General features: G+C 40.3%; 2 protein-coding genes across 3 annotated transcripts; one reads left to right on the top strand and one right to left on the bottom strand.

Annotated features, from left to right (window-relative positions):
• Positions 1-2,243: 2,243 nt before the first annotated feature.
• Positions 2,244-18,047, bottom strand: fignl1 (fidgetin-like 1). Of its 2 annotated transcripts, none has more exons than XM_042501886.1 (2): positions 17,755-18,047; positions 2,244-5,244 (listed from the first exon to the last, which is right to left on the bottom strand). In XM_042501886.1, exon 2 carries the CDS (start codon positions 5,225-5,227, stop codon positions 3,293-3,295), a length of 1,935 nt encoding a protein of 644 aa, XP_042357820.1. In that variant the 5' UTR covers positions 5,228-5,244; positions 17,755-18,047; the 3' UTR covers positions 2,244-3,292. The 2 variants fall into 2 exon arrangements, with proteins under 2 accessions (XP_042357820.1, XP_042357821.1); XM_042501887.1 differs by lacking the exon at positions 17,755-18,047 and adding an exon at positions 6,850-6,936.
• ttl (tubulin tyrosine ligase) lies at positions 7,774-16,356 on the top strand. Its single transcript, XM_042501888.1, has 7 exons — positions 7,774-8,520; positions 8,731-8,809; positions 8,934-9,166; positions 9,970-10,105; positions 10,202-10,471; positions 11,753-11,896; positions 12,443-16,356. Exons 1-7 carry the CDS (start codon positions 8,352-8,354, stop codon positions 12,639-12,641), a joined length of 1,230 nt encoding a protein of 409 aa, XP_042357822.1. The 5' UTR covers positions 7,774-8,351; the 3' UTR covers positions 12,642-16,356.
• Positions 18,048-18,338: the final 291 nt, after the last annotated feature.

Genomic DNA, 18,338 nt, shown 5'->3' with positions numbered 1-18,338 from the left:
AATAGGTCTCAAAACCCCTCAGATTTGTCTTGTGACCCACTTGGAACCACTGGACTAAACTACCTGACTGTGTTTAAAGTAGTTAAAACCAGCTACAACAGTAAATTGTTACTCATGTAATGATGCAACAGCCTACATTATAGTATAACACACACATTTTCAGCAAAATGATAATGTTTACTTTTAATACTTTAAAGCTATAATCTTTAAGATTTCAGTCATGACTGGTGGTGACAGCGATTGCAGTTTAAAACTATTGTCGGCTACTAAAACTGTCAGAAATAACAAGTGCTATATCTGTTTACAGTGCAGCCAAACAAACTCATGTTGTTTTGATGACAATTCTGTCAGTAATAATTGTATATGCAATATGATTTTAATGCTGCACACAAGTAGTTTTTAAATTAAAATTTAGGTTACACCGTATCATGCTGCATTGTTAACCTATGAAAACCTATGAAATCCTAGTGCCTGTAAGGACAATTTAAATCATGTGCGGAAATGGCGGACCCCGCCACTAACAATTAAAACGACTATATAGAGAGATAATTACAGCATGTAGATGCATTCAGTGAGTGTTGATGGAAAAAATGCTAAGATATAAAAATGAGATTCGGTCTCCTGAAAATCTTAAGGATTCTTACTTTAAGTACATTTAAATGTAAAATACTTATATGTATAAACTTGTTCAGGTAAAATTTGAAATACAGGACTTTATTGTCTAATGCAGTATATTTATATTGTTGAACAGACACTTATATGTAAGTAAAGGTTCTTAATGCTTTTGGCATCACTGTCTATATCTGATCTCTGAACATGCAATATTCCAAACAGGTAATATTAAGCAGTTGCAAAAAAAAAATCATCACCATCTTCAAGTTACTTAAATACTCCACTAATTTCTACCTCGTTTTCAAATGTCAGTATTTCAAATTTGAATAACAATCATATATAGACAGTAACATTACAGACATTTTGTTTATAAGTAAACATATTGTAAATGTGTTTGTGACCACACAACCCCAGATGTGTCCACCGCTGCACAGCCACAATCAAATTGAGCTACAAGCTGACACCATATGGCTCACTTTTCAGTCCATCCTCTATGGATCCCACCAGCACCAGAGGAATTCTGTGCATCTGTCCCGGTCCAGCTGTGAGGAGTCCCCGTGTTCAGAGATGCTCGAGAGGGAGTTGTGTGACAATTTTCACTGCTGGCTAATTCAACAAAGTTTCAATACAGTGGCCAACCACACGTCTGAAATATTTATCAGGGACTAGACAAAAAGATGAAAAATAAATGACAGGCCTTTTTCATGGTCTTCCAGATTTTCAAAGATTGTTTCATTAAATTTACATGAGAATTTCATTTCATGTGTGCACAATCTATAATGGTCCTCCTCAATAGCACAGTGTATATTTGACCAGTGAGGCATTAGACTCAAAAAACATCAACAATGATGAGAATCTCTGTTGACCAGGGCCACCACTTGGCCGTAGATTAACCACGTTTCTAATGTGTGGAAGAGAGAAAGCGTCTGTCTTATTTATTAATACTAATAGCTGAGAATCTGACTGGACAGAGCGTTTGAAGTATATACAGACCAGCCATAAACTCTGTGGCTCTACTTAAGTTTTGATTATGGATCTCATGCATATTGTCTAATAGAAAAACATGTATTGCAGTAAGAGATTTTCCTGCTGAGTCCACTGCTGTCTTAATCACTAACAGGAAGGGAGGCAAAACTTTCGGTTGTTTTTTTAAAAACACGAGACCCAGGATACTCTCTGTGTTGCCCAACTTCCGTGGATATGATTAGCACATCCAGCCTGAGGAACATTTCAGGACAAGACTTCAGGCAAAATATCACAAAGATCTGCATATACATCTCTCAATAAAGTGATCACACTGCCCTCTGTGGATTAGATGGGAAGGAGGATCAAGTGGTGAAATGCTGCAATATACTGGAGATTAGGGCTGAAACCAGCAATCATTTTAATGTTCAATTAATCTGTTGGTTATTTCTTGATTAATCAATTAAATGTTTTGTCTATAATATGTCAGAAAATGGTGAAAAATGATCATCAGTGTTGAAAAAAAGTCCAAGGATGATGTCCTGAAATGTCTTGTTTTGTCCAAAACCCAAAGACATTCAGTTTACCATTAAAGGAGTAAATAGACAGAAAATATTCACATTTAAGAAGCTGGAATCAGAGAAATATGACTTTTTTTTTCTTTAAAAAAATTACCCAAATGGACTGATCAATTATTACTTTAGTTGATGAATTCTATAGTTAGCAACTAATGTTTATCATCACGGCTTTATTGGAGTTAAGCTCAATATTGATGAGTTTAAATTCTGAGACATAAAAGGCATGTACATTAATGCAAAATTTAATTTTATTTGGTGAAAAAATACATTATGGCTCTGCAATTTAATTTAAAAGAAGAAAAGCAATTCCGGAAGAAAAGTCTTGACATAAAGTCAAGGTGAGGATATCTCTGGGAATTAATACTAACTTAATTAATTCAACCTCAACGTATTAAAAAAGGATGCTAATTGCCTTAAAGGAACCTAAAGAGAGATAATTTCTTCATCTGGAGCACAGTTTGAGCACGCAACATGGTGCCTGATGCTTTCAACCAACCACAAAGAAACAGTAAAATGAAAATCCAAACAAAACAGTCTGGCCGTTACAAACTACAAAAAAAAATCATTTGAATGCGTTGTGCTAACAGATGGAAACAACTTGCAGAGCAATTTCTCCATAAAGAAAAAAATCTTTTATTCTCTCACAAGAAAGATAACTGTGAGTAAGATAAGTATACTGAGTTTCAGGCTGCTTCTCAGACTTTTTTAAAGCTGATATTTGGACACTGTTCACTTATATCAGCTCAGATGTTTAAATTTGTGTTCAAAGTGTAGCCTGCAAGTAAGGACGAAAATGAATGGTTCTCAAACAACGGGCTGGTTGTACTGAGCTGTAGTAAACAACAAAGATGAACGGTTGGACACACTGTGGGTGGAAAATAAGAGAAACACTTGCTCATTATAATGCAATCTCACACACATCTCTGTATATAGAAAATGATCTTTGTGACATTTGCATGTTTTTGGTTTTCAAGTGACACCGTGGTATCGTTGTTGAAGATACCCGTGCTATTTTGTCCACCCACTCTATGTCTTTTGTGTGCAAAAAACAAGTAACCGTTTTAAGATCTGTAGATTTCCCCAGAAGTGAAACATTTTTCGAAACTTAATTTTACAAGAGGTACGATCAGGAGCCAAGCTTAACGTCCACAGCCAAAAGTCTTATTCCACTCTTCATATAGCTCCAAGTCTTTTGATGAGACGCTGGGTCGAACCGTCTTCAGGGCCTCCTGGAAGTCACTGTAGAGGATTGGTCGCACCTGATCTGCAGTGATGGTGGCGATGTCACTGAGCTGGATGCTGCGGATGGGCCCCAGCGCCGCCTCCCGGCACAGCTGAGTCATGTCGGCCCCTGAGAAGCCGTCGGTGGCCGTTACCACGCTCTCCAGCTCTTGCTCTCTCAGCTGGTTCTTCTCTTGAGCCATCAGGTTAGTTACTATCTGTCTTCGGGCGCTTGCTTCGGGCAGGGGGATGTATAACCTCTTTGCCAGGCGGCGTCGGGCAGCCTCGTCTATCTCCTGAGGCCGGTTGGTGGCGCCCACCACCAGGATACGATCCTCTGCTGCCGTGGCTGCCCCGTCCAGCTGAACCAAGAACTCTGTTTTTATCCTACGTGATGAGTCATGCTCCCCGTCTGTCCGCTGGGACAAGAGTGAGTCAATTTCGTCAATGAAAATGACCGCAGGCTGGTGGCAGCGTGCGATTGCAAACAAGGCTCGCACCATTTTTTCTCCCTCGCCCACCCACTTGGATGTGAGCGATGAAGCACTGATGCTGAAGAAGGTGGCACCTGATTGGCAAGCTATGCATTTTCCTATCAGAGTTTTTCCGGTCCCTGGAGGGCCAAACAGCAGGATGCCTTTGGGAGGGCCGCGGAGGCCGGTAAAGATGTCAGGACGCAGCATGGGCCAAACCACAATCTCCTTTATGGTGGTCTTGGCGAACTCCAGGCCCGCTATGTCATCCCAGGCGACAGGAGGCCCGTGGTCCATGATCTCACTCATGATCAGCTCCACTATCTTTGGCTCAAAGTTTTTCAGACGCTCATCCAGGATCTGAGGCTCCTGATTAGAGTTACGGCTCGCCGCTCCTTCTTCCTCCTCCTGTCGTGGCATTGGTGACACAAATTTAGAAAATGTACCTCGAGGCCTGTTAGCACCCAGAGATTTTTTTATAGTTGCTGCCATGCCGGGGGTCTGACCTCTCTGGGACTGACTGGAGTTCTTTTTCTGTTGATCAACAATGAATTGCTCACGGGCGGTTTTAAAGTTGCTTCCAGCTCGCTGATCAGTGCCTGCTTGACCTCCATATTGCCCCCTGCTATTGTCGCCTCCATCTGGGTTGTAAAAATTCTTTCGCTTCGATGGGTTGGCGGTGGGGAAGAAGGAGGACTGGTAGTTTTGTGTGCCGCCTGCAGGGCCAGGGTTTCCCTGTGGAGCAACTGAAGGAGAATGACTAAACACGGACTGCGGCCTCATTGGAGGTCGGGGGAAAACATTTGGATTACCCGACATCACATCAGAGCCTTTTGACCTCTCTGAAGTGACAATAGAAGCTGAGTTACTGGCCTCTGTTTTAGGCTGTGGTGGACCCAAAGGTTTAAACAATGCACCCTCTGACCTGACTCCTGTTAAGGGCGCACACAGGGAGCTGCCTCTGCTCTCTGGTCCCACAGATATGTTAACATCTCCTGGTGCCACCAGGGAGCCTCCGCCCCCTGCCCCTACCTGAATCATGCTCTGCACGCAGGGCAGCTCCAGCACACTCTCCGCGGTCAGGGACGACTCCCATTTGTCACTGTAGTTCCTCTGACTGCGGGCCAGATGCAGCGCACTCTCTGCATAGTTGTTGAGCCCTGTGCGGGGGTCATCCGAGTCCAGCACTGCGGCGTAGCGCTCCGAGTAGGTCCTGAGCAGGCTGGCCATGCCGGCCTGAGAGAGCTGGGAGCTTGCCCATGCATACTGAATGGAGAGGATATGGGCCCGGTAGGCATCGGCCGTCTGTTCAGGTGTACAGTTGCCAGATGAAATGTCAAAGGACCTCCTCTGCCATTCGTCCAGGTGTGCGCCACTCATGCCTGGCCTGCTCCAGTCTGATGAAGGAGAGGGGACAAAAGTTATTAAAAATACATGACCTCAGTAAAAGCCAAGGCACACATCACCCCTGACCCATACACACAAAAAAGGTACATCTCATCATGTTACATTCTGTGATAAGTATGAGCAAATGATACAACACCACACCCAATGACCTTCAGGAACTCATGACAACAGATTTAAAAAACATGGTTACAAGTGAAAGAGCAGATACTGAAATATCCTGACTTTATATCATTATTATGGCTCAGGTCTCAAAAAAGATGCATCTCACTCATTTGCATCCAAACTCAAAAGCATCTCTGCGTAAGGCCCTTCCCTAACTGGTAAATGTCCATGACTTTGAAACTCCAAACTTTGATATTCAACCCTTTGAAACCTGGAGTGACAACACGTTTCTTGTGCTGCTTTCAGATGCATTTCACAAGTAGATAAACATTTGAAACCAGAGCAAATAGGTGTGATGTCTTTGAAAACACGAGTAATAAGGCAGTTCGCAACTTGGGAAGAAATGATCCACAAATTGCAAGAAATAATAGATTTAGAAAAAGAAGATTTAGAAATGCTAGGGAAATGTCTTGAAAAAAAAAATATAATTATAACATTTACAATTATGCTTGAGAATTATTACAACATTTTTCAGTACGTTTCCCAAGTCTTATTGCATTGTTGTTGTTTTTTTTAAACTTTTTATTTCTTTTTTTAAAAATTATTATTAATTAATTTTTTTGTTTGACTAATTTTCAGTTGATTTTCCTGTACTTTTTCCTAATTTCTTGCTCATTTTTGGGTCATTTCTTCTTCTGTTGCTCATTGTCTTTTTCTAATGTTTTTGAAAGACATTAAGGCAATTTCCACAGGTTTCAAAGGGTTAACACAAGCTTCGTTAGTCTCCATACCTCAGCTGTTATAACCTCTAAATATCCAGAGCCGTGTAATAACAATATAACATTACAACTGTTTCATGGGATGAGTAGATTGGTAACATTACTAAACTAGAATAGTGAACAGCAATGGTTTAATATTGGTGGAAAGAGCTGTATGCAGCTCTGTTAAATACTTAACTTAAAGAATATGTAGCTGTAAAGTTAGGGACTGTAGTTTATTCATCAGAGTAGGGGTGGCTGGGGGTACAGGCAGGGGGGGTGACTTTGAAAGAAAGCATGCATTTCAATCCCACTTGCAGGTTTGGGGGGTTGTGGGGATGTTTAAAATAAAAACAAAATACAACCATTTAAAGCTGAATGTCTCTTCCCTAAGCCAAATCAAAAAACATAACTCTCTCCCCAATACTTAAAAAATGATTTGAAGTGCCTCTCTCATTTCACACCACCCTCCTCCCCTCTCATAAATATCGAGCAGTCCCTTACTAGAGGGAAGCTCACAGGCAAAGCTGCTGCAGCAGTAGTGTTATTTAACTTTAGATCATCTTTCAGTGAACTCACAAGGAAAACTATCTTAGTCTCCATGACATGCAGTTATAAACAGCCTTTAGACGGGTCCCACTCATTTACAGATAGACGTTAACCATTTATGTTACAGGTATTACACCGCATCAAACACAGGCCACGATAGTGAGGACAACAACGGACGACACTTACTATCAGGGGTATCTTCTGATATAATGACAAAACATAAAGGTGCTACACTAAACGGAGGACTTTTATAACGTTAACTTGTTGACAGCATCTGCACTTTAACTCGCCGTTCAGTTGTTGTTCCCGCCGGTTTCCTCCTCAACAGTACAACTTCCTGTCACGTCCCAATTCGTTCTGGGAAAACGTAAAGTAGCCTTTCGGCATCGCTTTCAGCTAATGTAGACACCCAGACAAAACTAAACACAAGTTTTTGTCGTTTTCCATTTAACAAACGTCGACTTATGGTGGAAATACGAGAATAAAACAGTGCTAAGTAGAAGCAAATAACTTGTTTAAAAATATCGGAACGGGACCCACAACTTGCCACAACTTCGGAGTGCTTCATTTATCCCCCAGGTTCGCCCAGACAGCGGTCACTATCTATTAATGTGCTAATTCGCCGCGCTGTTAATTCCCACGTTAAGCTTCTTGACTATATATAATAAATTATAAACTACGAAGCAGTCTTACCGAGAGTAGAGAACCTTTTTGTTCCGTTTTATAATTTATTTCTACTGTGGTTTCAACACAAGCTGCTAATTTAGAAGGTCTGCAACGCCATCTTGTGGCTACAAGCCGTTAAACCAATCCATTGAATAGACTGTCGCTTTATCGTGTTGCCTTCTGGGAAACGAAGTACTAATGTTGTTGGAATTCAGTCGGCAGTGAATTTCGACGCATATTAGCTTTTAAAAAATCATACTTGTACATTTATTACAATCGCAGACGTAGCTATTTACTTTTGTTGTGTAACAAACTATGTCAAATATCCACCGATCTTGATATTTGTGTGCGCGTTGACTACACTAACCACAACCGTAGAGCTTTTTGTTTATGCTGTCGACACTGGATGACAGCGGCTGCTGAGCCTCGGTGGATAAAGCAGACCCTGCCGGTGAGAAAATAGGCTGCGTTTGTGATCCTGTGTAAGCTAACTAGGCAGATAGTTAGTTTTGTGCACTGTCCATAACTAAAGTCTTTGTCTTTGAAGAGAGAAGCTGGAAAAGTTTCCTGGATAAATGTTATAAATAGTCGCAGTCCGTTAGCTAACGTTTTAGCTAAACCGGAGACGGGAGCTTAATTAATCCAGACGGGACCAGCCCCAGGAGCCGGCAGCAGCAGTCAGTCACACCCTTGTCTGGGGTTTGTGGAGGATCCCTGTCTGCGCAGCAACCTTAAACAGCTATCCTTCACATGCTACCATGTTTTAAACAGATACACGTTAGCCCCAGATTACTGAATTGGAGCTTCAGGACGATATTGTGAGTTAGCAGTGAAGTGTGGACTGGATATGACTGACTCATCATCATGGCACGGACAGAGGAGATAACCCTGAACAGCCTGTCTGCTGCAGTGCCAACCAGACAGCACCATATATAGCCAAACAGCTAAGTTATAGACACATTCAACCTTTTTTTTTATTATTATTATTATTATACACGTCCCCTTGGTGTCAGCGTGTCAGTATGAATACCCCGATGTACACGTTTGTCACCCGTGACGAGAACAGTACTGTTTATGCAGAAGTTTCCAAAATCCTCCAGTCAACCGGACAATGGAAAAGGCTGAAAAGAGACAATCCCAGATTCAACTTAATGCTCGGTGAACGGAACAGACTGCCATTTGGACGATTAGGTAAGTATATTCTTTCATATTTCACATGATGCTGGAATCAGACAGAAAAGCGTGTTTGCAGCTATATTTGGTGTGTGCACCCACTCAGGATGAGACAGCTGCTGTCAAGCATCCTGTGGAAAAATGATGCCTCCCATTTAAATGTGTAATGAAGGCTCTTATTGTGGATATTTCCATGCATTTTAAAATATCCTAATTTGGGCTTCACAGGTCATGAGCCAGGACTGGTGCAGCTGGTGAATTACTACAGAGGAGCAGACAAGCTTTGCAGAAAGGCGTCCTTGGTCAAGTGTGTATCTGTCTTTTTTTTAAAAAAAAAATCAGCATCTTTTGCCGTCACTAATGTAGTTTTGCACAAATCAATTATTTAGAGGAAGTTACATTAGCTGACCATTTCCTTTCTTTACCATTAGACTAATAAAGACCAGTCCAGAGCTGTCCGACTCCTCTAACTGGTTCCCAGAATCCTACATCATCTATCCCACTAACCTCAACACCCCTGTTGCTCCAGCTACAAATGGCATCAGCCATCTAAAGAGCAATCCCAAGACTGATGAGCGGGAAGTTTTCTTGGCCTCCTATCACTCTAAAAAAGAAAGTGGGGAGGGCACAGTGTGGATAGCCAAGTCCTCTGCTGGAGCTAAAGGTAAAATCTATCATCCACGTTTCAATCCACAAGCCTTGGTCAAACATTTTCTCTTCAGTGTCTTCTTAAATTATCAGGGTTCCCATGGATCCAAGTCTTAAAAGGCATTGAATTCATTAATCTAAAAGTAAGGCCTTAATTGTTATTAAATTGACTTAAATTAATGGTCAAAAGTCTTAAACCTGCTCAGACATAAAGAGTAGGATTAAATGCATATATTGTTCTGAGGTTACATCATAAAATCGCAAAATAATTGGCAGCATTTTTTTTTTTGTTAAACAACTCGTCATGATGACAATCCAAGCAGTGGAATGTCATGCAGATTGAGAAACACAAAATCACCAAGAAAGCCCGCCAGAAATGCCAAATATATCCCACTTCTGTTGGTGAACCACATAGATAATTTCATGATAATAGAATTTGTTCCTTGTTCAGTCTAACAAGGTCTTTTCACTGAAAAAGTCATATTTTATATCACAATAACCATTTGGGAGAATAAATCTGTCCAGCTCCAATTTTGACTATCAGTACATTGGTCTTAAACTTTATTCCGAGTGGCATTAAAAAAATCTTAAACTCCTAAATCTACCTTGACTTAAGCTGCTGGAACCCCGATTATATTAACTTGAGTCATAGATTACAAACTCTTTCTGAGCTTTTTTAAAGAGTTTTTCCCTTTTAAAGGGGACAGTTTCACTAGATAAATCCTTTTTTAAGTGACCTACTGCTTGTATTGTTTGCAGTTTTAAAATGTGGCAGATGGCATCAGTGGTAGCTTCACATATTTTATTTTATTACAACAGGTGCTGGTATTTTCATATCCCATGATGCTAATCAGTTGCTGGAGTACATTGATAATCAGGGACAGGTTCATGTTATTCAGAAGTACCTGGAGAAACCTCTGCTTCTGGAGCCGGGACGTCGCAAGTTTGACATCAGGCAAGTCTTTTATGTTAAACCCACAGAGAAAGAGTGTGCTAGTCTGTCCGGACTTTGTAACTGAGGCTCTCATGGGTTATGTTGTACTATTACTAGGAGCTGGGTGCTAGTGGACCATCAGTACAACATCTATTTATACCGGGAGGGTGTGCTAAGGACATCCTCGGAGCCCTACAACAGCTCTGACCTCCAGGACATGACCAGCCATCTGACCAACCACTGCATCCAGAAGGAGCACTCCCAGAACTACGGACGATACGAGGAAGGGAACGAGATGTTCTTCGATGAGTTCAGGCTGTACCTGCTGAACACTTACAACATGACCCTGGAGAGCACCATATTACCTCAGATCAAGCAGATCATAAAGTAGGTCCTTCTTGTTTTTGCTGCAGTTTATGCTTTTGGATCTCTTCTAATAGACAACACAGCTCTGCTGTCACACATCACACTGAAAGCTGAAATACATAATATTGTTTATTATTTTTTATTTTTCTATTATTATCAATCGCAAACTGTATTCAGACACAAAACTGGCATATTAGTATGGTTGGGGCCATTCTCCAAAACTGAAAAAAGCTGACTGATTTGTTAAATCAAATCTGTTTTAGGTGATAGAGAACGTAAATAACGTATTCTTGTTTAAGTTACTTGGTTGATCAATGATATTTTAGTCTTGATAAGTGGATATAAGGAAGAAAGATGAGATGAAATGTTGTTCTTCAAGGACTTATGGTTAATGTGAAAGCCACCGATTTTAGCTTGTAAATAACAAGTAAGATTGTCACTGCTTCATTGCATAAAATTATATCAGTGGAATTTGGTAGGTTTAAAAACAAAAAACACAACATCAATATGGGTTAGTTTGCCATGTGCTTTGGCTTTAAAAACCTTCCTTTAGGCACACACAGGCTTTTTAAACTGTTAGCAGCATCGTTTTGGGATTGCAGTGTTAGTCTGTGATGTCTCCACAGCTTCCGGTCCAGACTGAAGTATCTCGACAGCTGTTTTATGGACTGTTGTGCAAATTTGTGCAGACTATCATGGAGTCACTGGATCTGAGTTTGTGACTAAAACCTGCAGATCTAATGATGTTCCCATCAGCCTCAGCTGCACTTTGTGTCGAGTGCTAATGTTAAATGTTAATACGTTGATACGCCAAATTTACGTAAACATCATACATGCTAAACATCAACATGCCAGGATTATCACCGTGAGCATTTAGTCTAAGTGTAGCCTCCCAGAGCTACTATCATGACCGTCAGCTGACTTGTGTTTTAAAACATTTTTGCTCCTAAAGCTCCAAAATGTTATCAAGATAGAATAGCAAATTATAGAGCAGTATTATTAGTAAACATATAGTATTTAGTACAAGTAACTGTTTTAGTGTATTATTTCCCAAACAGTCATTTAAGTCTCCTCTTTATTTAGTTCCCATATGTGCTTCTGTTCTGAAAATGTAAATTTGGTGTCTATAAAACACCATCTACAATCAGGACCTGGGCAATATTTTGAATTTCATTTTCAGTAGAGGTCTGAAAAGGTCATTGATCACTTAATGCCTGAAATATTCCTGCTGAATTGTATCAAGTGTTTGCACGTGGCAAGCTGTTTAGGTGTTGGAAATGATTTTGCCGTCCGGTTTCACAGGAGCTGTCTGACATGTATCGAGCCGACAATCAGCACCAAGCACCTGTCCTACCAGAGCTTCCAACTCTTCGGATTTGATTTCATGGTGGACGAGAGCTTCAAAGTTTGGCTCATCGAGATCAATGGAGCTCCAGCCTGTGCACAGTCAGTAACGTAACAAACAAAAGTGTTTTTTTTAGCTTTTAGTTTTTTAATGTTAGCTTTACCTTTACTGTAAACCACTGTGTTTATGTCTATAATTCTAACAGCCTTGTGCTCTGTCTTCTATTCACATTTATTCCTGCAGTCTGCATTCAGACTTGTTTGGCCTCTGTTGACAATATGCAGAAAAGAGCTTTGCATCTATTTCCATAAGTATCTAAAAATGTCTGTGGTGAAATGTTGGAATATTTGTTTGTTTGCTGTTGTTCTTCCATGGAAGGTCACAAATAGAAAAGCTATGAAAATGTAACTATTGTTTCAGAGCTACGCATTTGAATTTTCATGCTCCTCATGAATTTCTATTTTTGGAACTTTGACTCATAATTGATCTTGACGTTTTTCCAATGCAAAAGTGTCATGGGAGTTTCCCATGAGATGATATTGAATGAGTCAGTGTACGTGTTTCCTACAGACTTAATTCAAACTCTTAAAGTCAGAAACACAAGGGTGAGGGCATGTTAACACTCCTTTTATCCCTTCTCCCTCCAGGAAACTATATTCAGAGCTATGTCAAGGTATCGTGGATGTGGCTATTTCCAGTGTCTTCACCCTGAACAGCGGCGGTGACTCCTCGTCTGCTTCTTCTTCACCTTATTCCTCCTCCCCATCGTCTATGTTCACCACCAACGCCTGCTCCTCTCCCAAGCTCAGAGGACCTCTTCACGTTGGCCCTTTCACCCGACTGTAAGCACACGCACATATTCCCCTCGTCTCCTTCTCCTCACAGCTTCTTCACGCTCTGTCCTCACTCCTAAACTCTACCTGAGATGTAGCACATGCCAGCGCGCCAAGCCTTTAATCGTACCTTTCCTGTCACGCCTGGAGGGAGTCCTTCTTCAAGTGGAAATCACCAAGCTGCAGATACGATCTCTGCTCTCCTGATTATGCATATTATGAACGTGAGGACCGTGAGGACCGTGAGAACGAAACTCTCTGGGAGTTTCTGAATGAGGACAGACAACCTTCCATCTCAGTCCCACCACCAGTTTCTCCGCAAGCAGATTCGTGGAGGTCTGGAGGATGCAGAGACGCTCCAACTGAGACTGTAGTGCCTTACATTTCCAGCCACGCTCCCTTAAAAAGACTGCCAGTTCGCTTGCTCTGTTACTGTGACTTGTACTTGTTCTCTAAGCCTTTGCACTGTTGCTCAGTAAAGTTAATGTGGTCACGATCAGTCCACAAGAATTAGCATAAAACAAATTCCTTTAAATTTGAGATCTTAGAGGATTTGTGTCATTTTGAATGTTATTTTTCTCATCAGACATGTTTCTCTAGCCTCAAAAACCAGATGAATCTGACTGCAAGCTTGTGTTTTATTTGTTTTGGCAGATATGTCCGGCCCCCCTCGTGTTTAGACAGATAACCAGCCGACCTGGCCAGAGCAAATTACAACCGCTAAACTAATATGGGGCGTGTTTGAATGGCTGCAGAGCCTTCAGACTTTAGGGCACGGTCACAAATTAGCCAATGCAGGCGAGTAACCATCACTTGCTGAAGCAATATTGGTTCTGAATTTGGACTTTGCCAGACGTGAAAAACACAAAGCTAACTTGTGAGCTAATGTTAGCTAGCTAGCTTGCTAATAAAAATGGCGAAATTTGTTATTATTGGTACAGTTTCCATTTTCTTACGTTCCATGTCTGTACTCACTGCCAGCCGGGCAGCGTCTCTCATGTGGGGCAGTTAGCATTTTTCATGACCGACATCGTACCATATTGGCGGGTTAAACACGGTAACAATCCTCCACATGTACTTATTTGCTATTGGTTGAGGCCGCGACTTCCCTGGTCAGAGTTCACCAAAGTTGAACTCCATCTGATGCAATTATGCCGATTCGCTTTGCCACTGGAAGCTGGTGTTTTATTCATCATTTTGCTTGCACTGAATGGAAGTGAACTGAAGGAGAATACTGGCCAATGTTAATTTTGCACGTGTGACAGTGTCCTCATGCAAAATACGTGATGACGCCATTTTTTTGGTTTGCACGCCTTCCCGCCACTGACAAAAAGCTGAGCATAAACCTAGCTTAGTAAAGAGGAGTGGTGTTGAGGTTTTACGAAAACAACCAACATGGCTGCAGCTGATGTGGAGCTTTATGTTAATAAATTATTAAATATTTTTAAATTCTGATGGCAAAAACTGCAACACTCATTCACATGATGCCACACCATCACAGCTCATCTCTACACGCTTTAGTCTGTTGACATTTGTCTGTTGCTCAGGGCTACCTCACGTTTCGTTTCTCCGATTAGTTGTAGGTCTTTACATTTGCATCCAGAGGCATTCTGGTCTACGGTTGTTGATGAGACAACTCTTGGTGTGAGTTTCCAGTAACTCCCATTTGCGTTTTTTTCTGGCGATATCAGGCTTACATTTCTGATTTTTTACAACTTTTTAAACATTTTTTAAGTCTAGCTTGCCTGCAGCTGTAACAAGGAGTTTCAGTGAGGAATGTTAAAACTGATAAAGAAGTAACGGAGATATTTAAAGTTAAAAAGACTAATATACTAACCCGATGTGTCTGATTAGCTGAACATTCGAGATGTCAAGGAATACCTTGAAAATTAACATTCCTCTTAACTTGAAAATGTGGACGTATTATTTACATTCAGGGCAGCTGGATGACGAAAGTGAGCAGGGAGACTGTCTTTCATCTGGTAAACCAGGTTTAAGTCCGTCCTAACAGGTGTCCCTGACCTCTGACCTCTACAGCAGAGAGAAACGTGAGCTCCCATAAGGGCATCAACAAAGCATTAGCCTACATTATTATGTTTGAGTTATTCTTTACAGAATAGAAGACATGTTTGATGTTTTATTTGTCATTCGAAGAGTGCATGTTTGTGTGAAAGCATGTAGTAAAATGCACCGTCATACGAGCTCCCGCAGCTGCCCCAAGAGTGTGTTTTATTTCTGATGTGTTAAAAGACTGTTGCTGTAAAGTGTTGTCAACAAGTGTGTGGATTCTGTTTTTAAAGTGTTGTAATGAAAGTAGATTAGATTGTACAAAGTGTGTGAAAGACCCCATGAAATGAAACCGTTGGGACACTATAACCATTTGTAAGATAACAGAGCTGATGGAGACAAAAAACACATACAACGCTACTTCATATTTTTTGCACTGTTCCGTAAATACATACTGTGTCAAATATGTTATTACCAAAGAAAAGTTGGATTTTTTACACTCATATTCATTTCTATCACAGCTGCATTACCCGACTGATTTATGTTTATTTCATGGGGTCGTTGAATTTTTTCTTTTGATTAATCTCTTTGTGAATAGACGAGACTTCAGAAGTGTAGCCGTTAAGGTCATGTCAAATCTATATTATGTTACTGTTTGTTAGAAAGTAATGTTTAGTTGTTTTTTTTTCCTCAGACATGAAACTTTAAATTAGCTCAAAGTTTGTGACCGCTGCACGTTGGGTCGTTGATTCTGCTGTTGTGTCTCCAGGGGCTCAGTTTAATCACAGAAAAAGTCATTAGAGGAGTTTTAGTTGGCGTGTCTCTCATTATGTTAGAATCCCTGCCGTTCCTCTATTCAAACCTCAATTGTGTGGGTAACTTAAAATTAAGGGACACCATTGAAGCATTATTTATGTTTTTAATCACTGTGCATTTGTGTTTACAAGACGACTCTGGGAATTAAAGGATATGTAAGTGGCTGAAGGTCAGAACGATGGAGTAGCTACAGAGCAGTGTTAAGAGACGGGGTTATTATAAACATTAATCCCACTAACATATGATGGGCCCACTCCTGTGATGCGTTGCAGAGCCCTGATGTAGCCGAAATGATGTTTGAAAGTTTCAAAAAATGTCACTGTTAGCATAAATTTGGTATTTATGAATGATTCATGATTGTGTTGGCAAATGGGTTACAAGTTTGCTGATTTTTTTTAAGCGTCAAAAGCAAACCATCTGAATTTGTTTTTTATTAAATTTTAAGGGGAAATGTCTTTCCATCAAAGGGAAGGGTGCCTTAGAGGAAATTGCATATTGATTTTTTTAAAAAAAAAAATACGCAATGGACCTCCAGCGTTTAATGCACCTTCATTTGTTTGTTTGTATCAAAGTGATTTTGCCTCATTCATGATAAAATGTCTTTTAAATTCAATGATGTCATGTTCTCAGTTTAATATGGTTGTTTTTTTTCTCATATTTTCTTCATCTTTACCAAAGATCAAGTTCCTGCTGTATTATCAGTGTCAGATGATGTTTTGTAGTAGCTATAACCTGGACATTTGCACATCAGTTGGCCAACATGATCCAAAATCCAGTATCATATTCAGAGGGATATCTGTGCTGTGTTTTTTTTTTTTGTTAGGTGATGTTTTATTCAAACTCTTGCATGAACATTTGTCTTTATCAGAAACAGTATTACTAGAATAAAAAACATTGCTATTATACAGCCTCTGTCATGTGTACATTTCTGCTTTATGCAATCCATTTAATTTCCTCCTGCTGCCAGTCTTTATGCTAAGCTCAGCTAAACACATCCAAGACCAACTCCACACTAGACACACAGAGCGATATCTGTGTCTTTACTGTTTCACTTAGGCATATACTTCTCAATATGAAGCAACACAAAAAGGCCAAGAAAATAACATGCTTTCATTATTTCTGTGGCCATAATGTGTTGTTATGTGTCCATTCAGTGGCTGTATGAAACATAGTGGATGCTTTTCCATGTGCACCATCATGTTATATCGCTGCTGTAAAACTATTACCAGACTTTGGAGCAAACTTTATAAAACTCTAATAAGCTCTACAGGACAGTAGAAAATAGCTTTTTGTAATTTGTTTAACCATGCACATATTTAGATGCTATTTTGTCTACTGTTACAAACTGTTATGGGAAAAAACTGCACTAAAAAAACTGGGTTTTTTTAAAACGTAATAATGTATTGAAGCAAAGTTTTATCTGTGAAGGAATTTTCGGAAAATATAACAAATGCTGATCAACTTTCAACTTGCAGCTGCTATTTTACGTCGCAAGATGCTGCTGTTGCTCCCTGATGACGTCATCTTTGTTAAGACATCTTTCTGTAATACATCCATGGTGGGAAAAAAACAACCAAAATCTTTGTGAATGAGGGGCATGAAGTGAAAGCAACTGTGTGGGTGAATTCAGATTTCACACAATCAAGCAAGGGCTCATATATTATCAACATATTAGCAGTCTAACAAGTTTAGGATCCAGAAAAAGAAGGTTAAATTGCTTTTAAAGCCTCATCACATCCAAATTTAATGTCATCTTGCACCAGCAAAAAAAAAAAAAAAAGAAAGAAATATAGAAATGGGAGAACAAGTGGTGATTTTGAAATGCAAATTCTGGTCGGGCCACACAATATTCAAACAAAAAAATTGATGATGCAATCAAAACAAACCATACTGTATGTTACCCTGAACCGTACACACAGCAAATGAGCTACTGGCAAGTAAGAGGAGAATCACAGCACCGTTGATGGCAAAAATCCAGTTGAATAAAACCATAAAAAACTACACAAACACTGAAAGATCTAACCACATATCTTACCATATCAACAGCACCACAAAGGACAGTGTTAAAGCTCTCCCAACATCAAATACTCACGATCTAAACAACACCAACGTGAGGACAGTAAAACACAATGCAAAACTCACGCCAACTCACACACACACCCAGACAATGCACTTACCGCCAGCAGCTCATTACCCAACTATAACTAAACTATCAGTTTGTTAAGTCTCCCTCTCACAGCTGTGTGTCAAATTAAACTACACACAGCAGTAAATACTTATGAATAACAATAAATTAGACTCACCGGCGCACTGCACCTGTTGTCCAGACGGTTTCCCCTCCAAAAACAAGTCGTGGACAGCCTAACAGGGCTTTTTCTCTGCTATGCTAGCGGTTAGCCAGGTTTTCCTTTTGAACCTCTCCTGGTTGAATGAGCTTTTCTTGTTTTTCCTTCTTGAGAAATGATAAAGTCCTCCGGTTGATGTGGTCACAAATGTTTTATTTACAATTTCTGCTCAAGGGGTTAAGTGCTAAATCGCACAGTAGTTAAAAAAGTCCGCACAATCCATTGCGCGAGCATAAGGTAAATTAACAGTCCCTCGTTAACTAAAGTAGAGCTAAAACCTGCACGGTGCCCGCCCTCGCGCCAGTCAAACCAACCAATGGGAATGCTTCCGGGACATCGAGCAGCCTATAATCTTCCTCTGTACATCAGCGCCCTCTGGTGGGGCCCCATGGGCTCCTAATGTAAAGTCAGGACTACTTAGGACTATAATTGTCTTTTGCTAATTTTTTGCAAATGTTAATGTTTTGTGTGTTGATCTGCACAACTCTGCAGCTGCCATGGATCTATTATAAATCGGAAGCTGCAGGGTTTAAATTCGTTGT

This window comes from Plectropomus leopardus, chromosome 15 (genome assembly GCF_008729295.1).
Source record: "Plectropomus leopardus isolate mb chromosome 15, YSFRI_Pleo_2.0, whole genome shotgun sequence".
Lineage (NCBI taxonomy): Eukaryota > Metazoa > Chordata > Actinopteri > Perciformes > Serranidae > Plectropomus > Plectropomus leopardus.
The sequence above is the reverse complement of the archived record's forward strand: the minus strand, read 5'-3'. Positions and strand labels throughout refer to the sequence as shown.

Bases quoted from the DNA above. Each gene is read 5' to 3' on its own strand.
- fignl1 (XM_042501886.1), bottom strand. From the start codon at position 5,227: ATGAGTGGCGCACACCTGGACGAATGGCAGAGGAGGTCCTTTGACATT.
- ttl (XM_042501888.1), top strand. From the start codon at position 8,352: ATGAATACCCCGATGTACACGTTTGTCACCCGTGACGAGAACAGTACT. The intron at 8,810-8,933 runs GTGTGTATCTGT...CTTTACCATTAG, and splicing joins AGAAAGGCGTCCTTGGTCAA to ACTAATAAAGACCAGTCCAG. The intron at 9,167-9,969 runs GTAAAATCTATC...TTATTACAACAG, and splicing joins GTCCTCTGCTGGAGCTAAAG to GTGCTGGTATTTTCATATCC.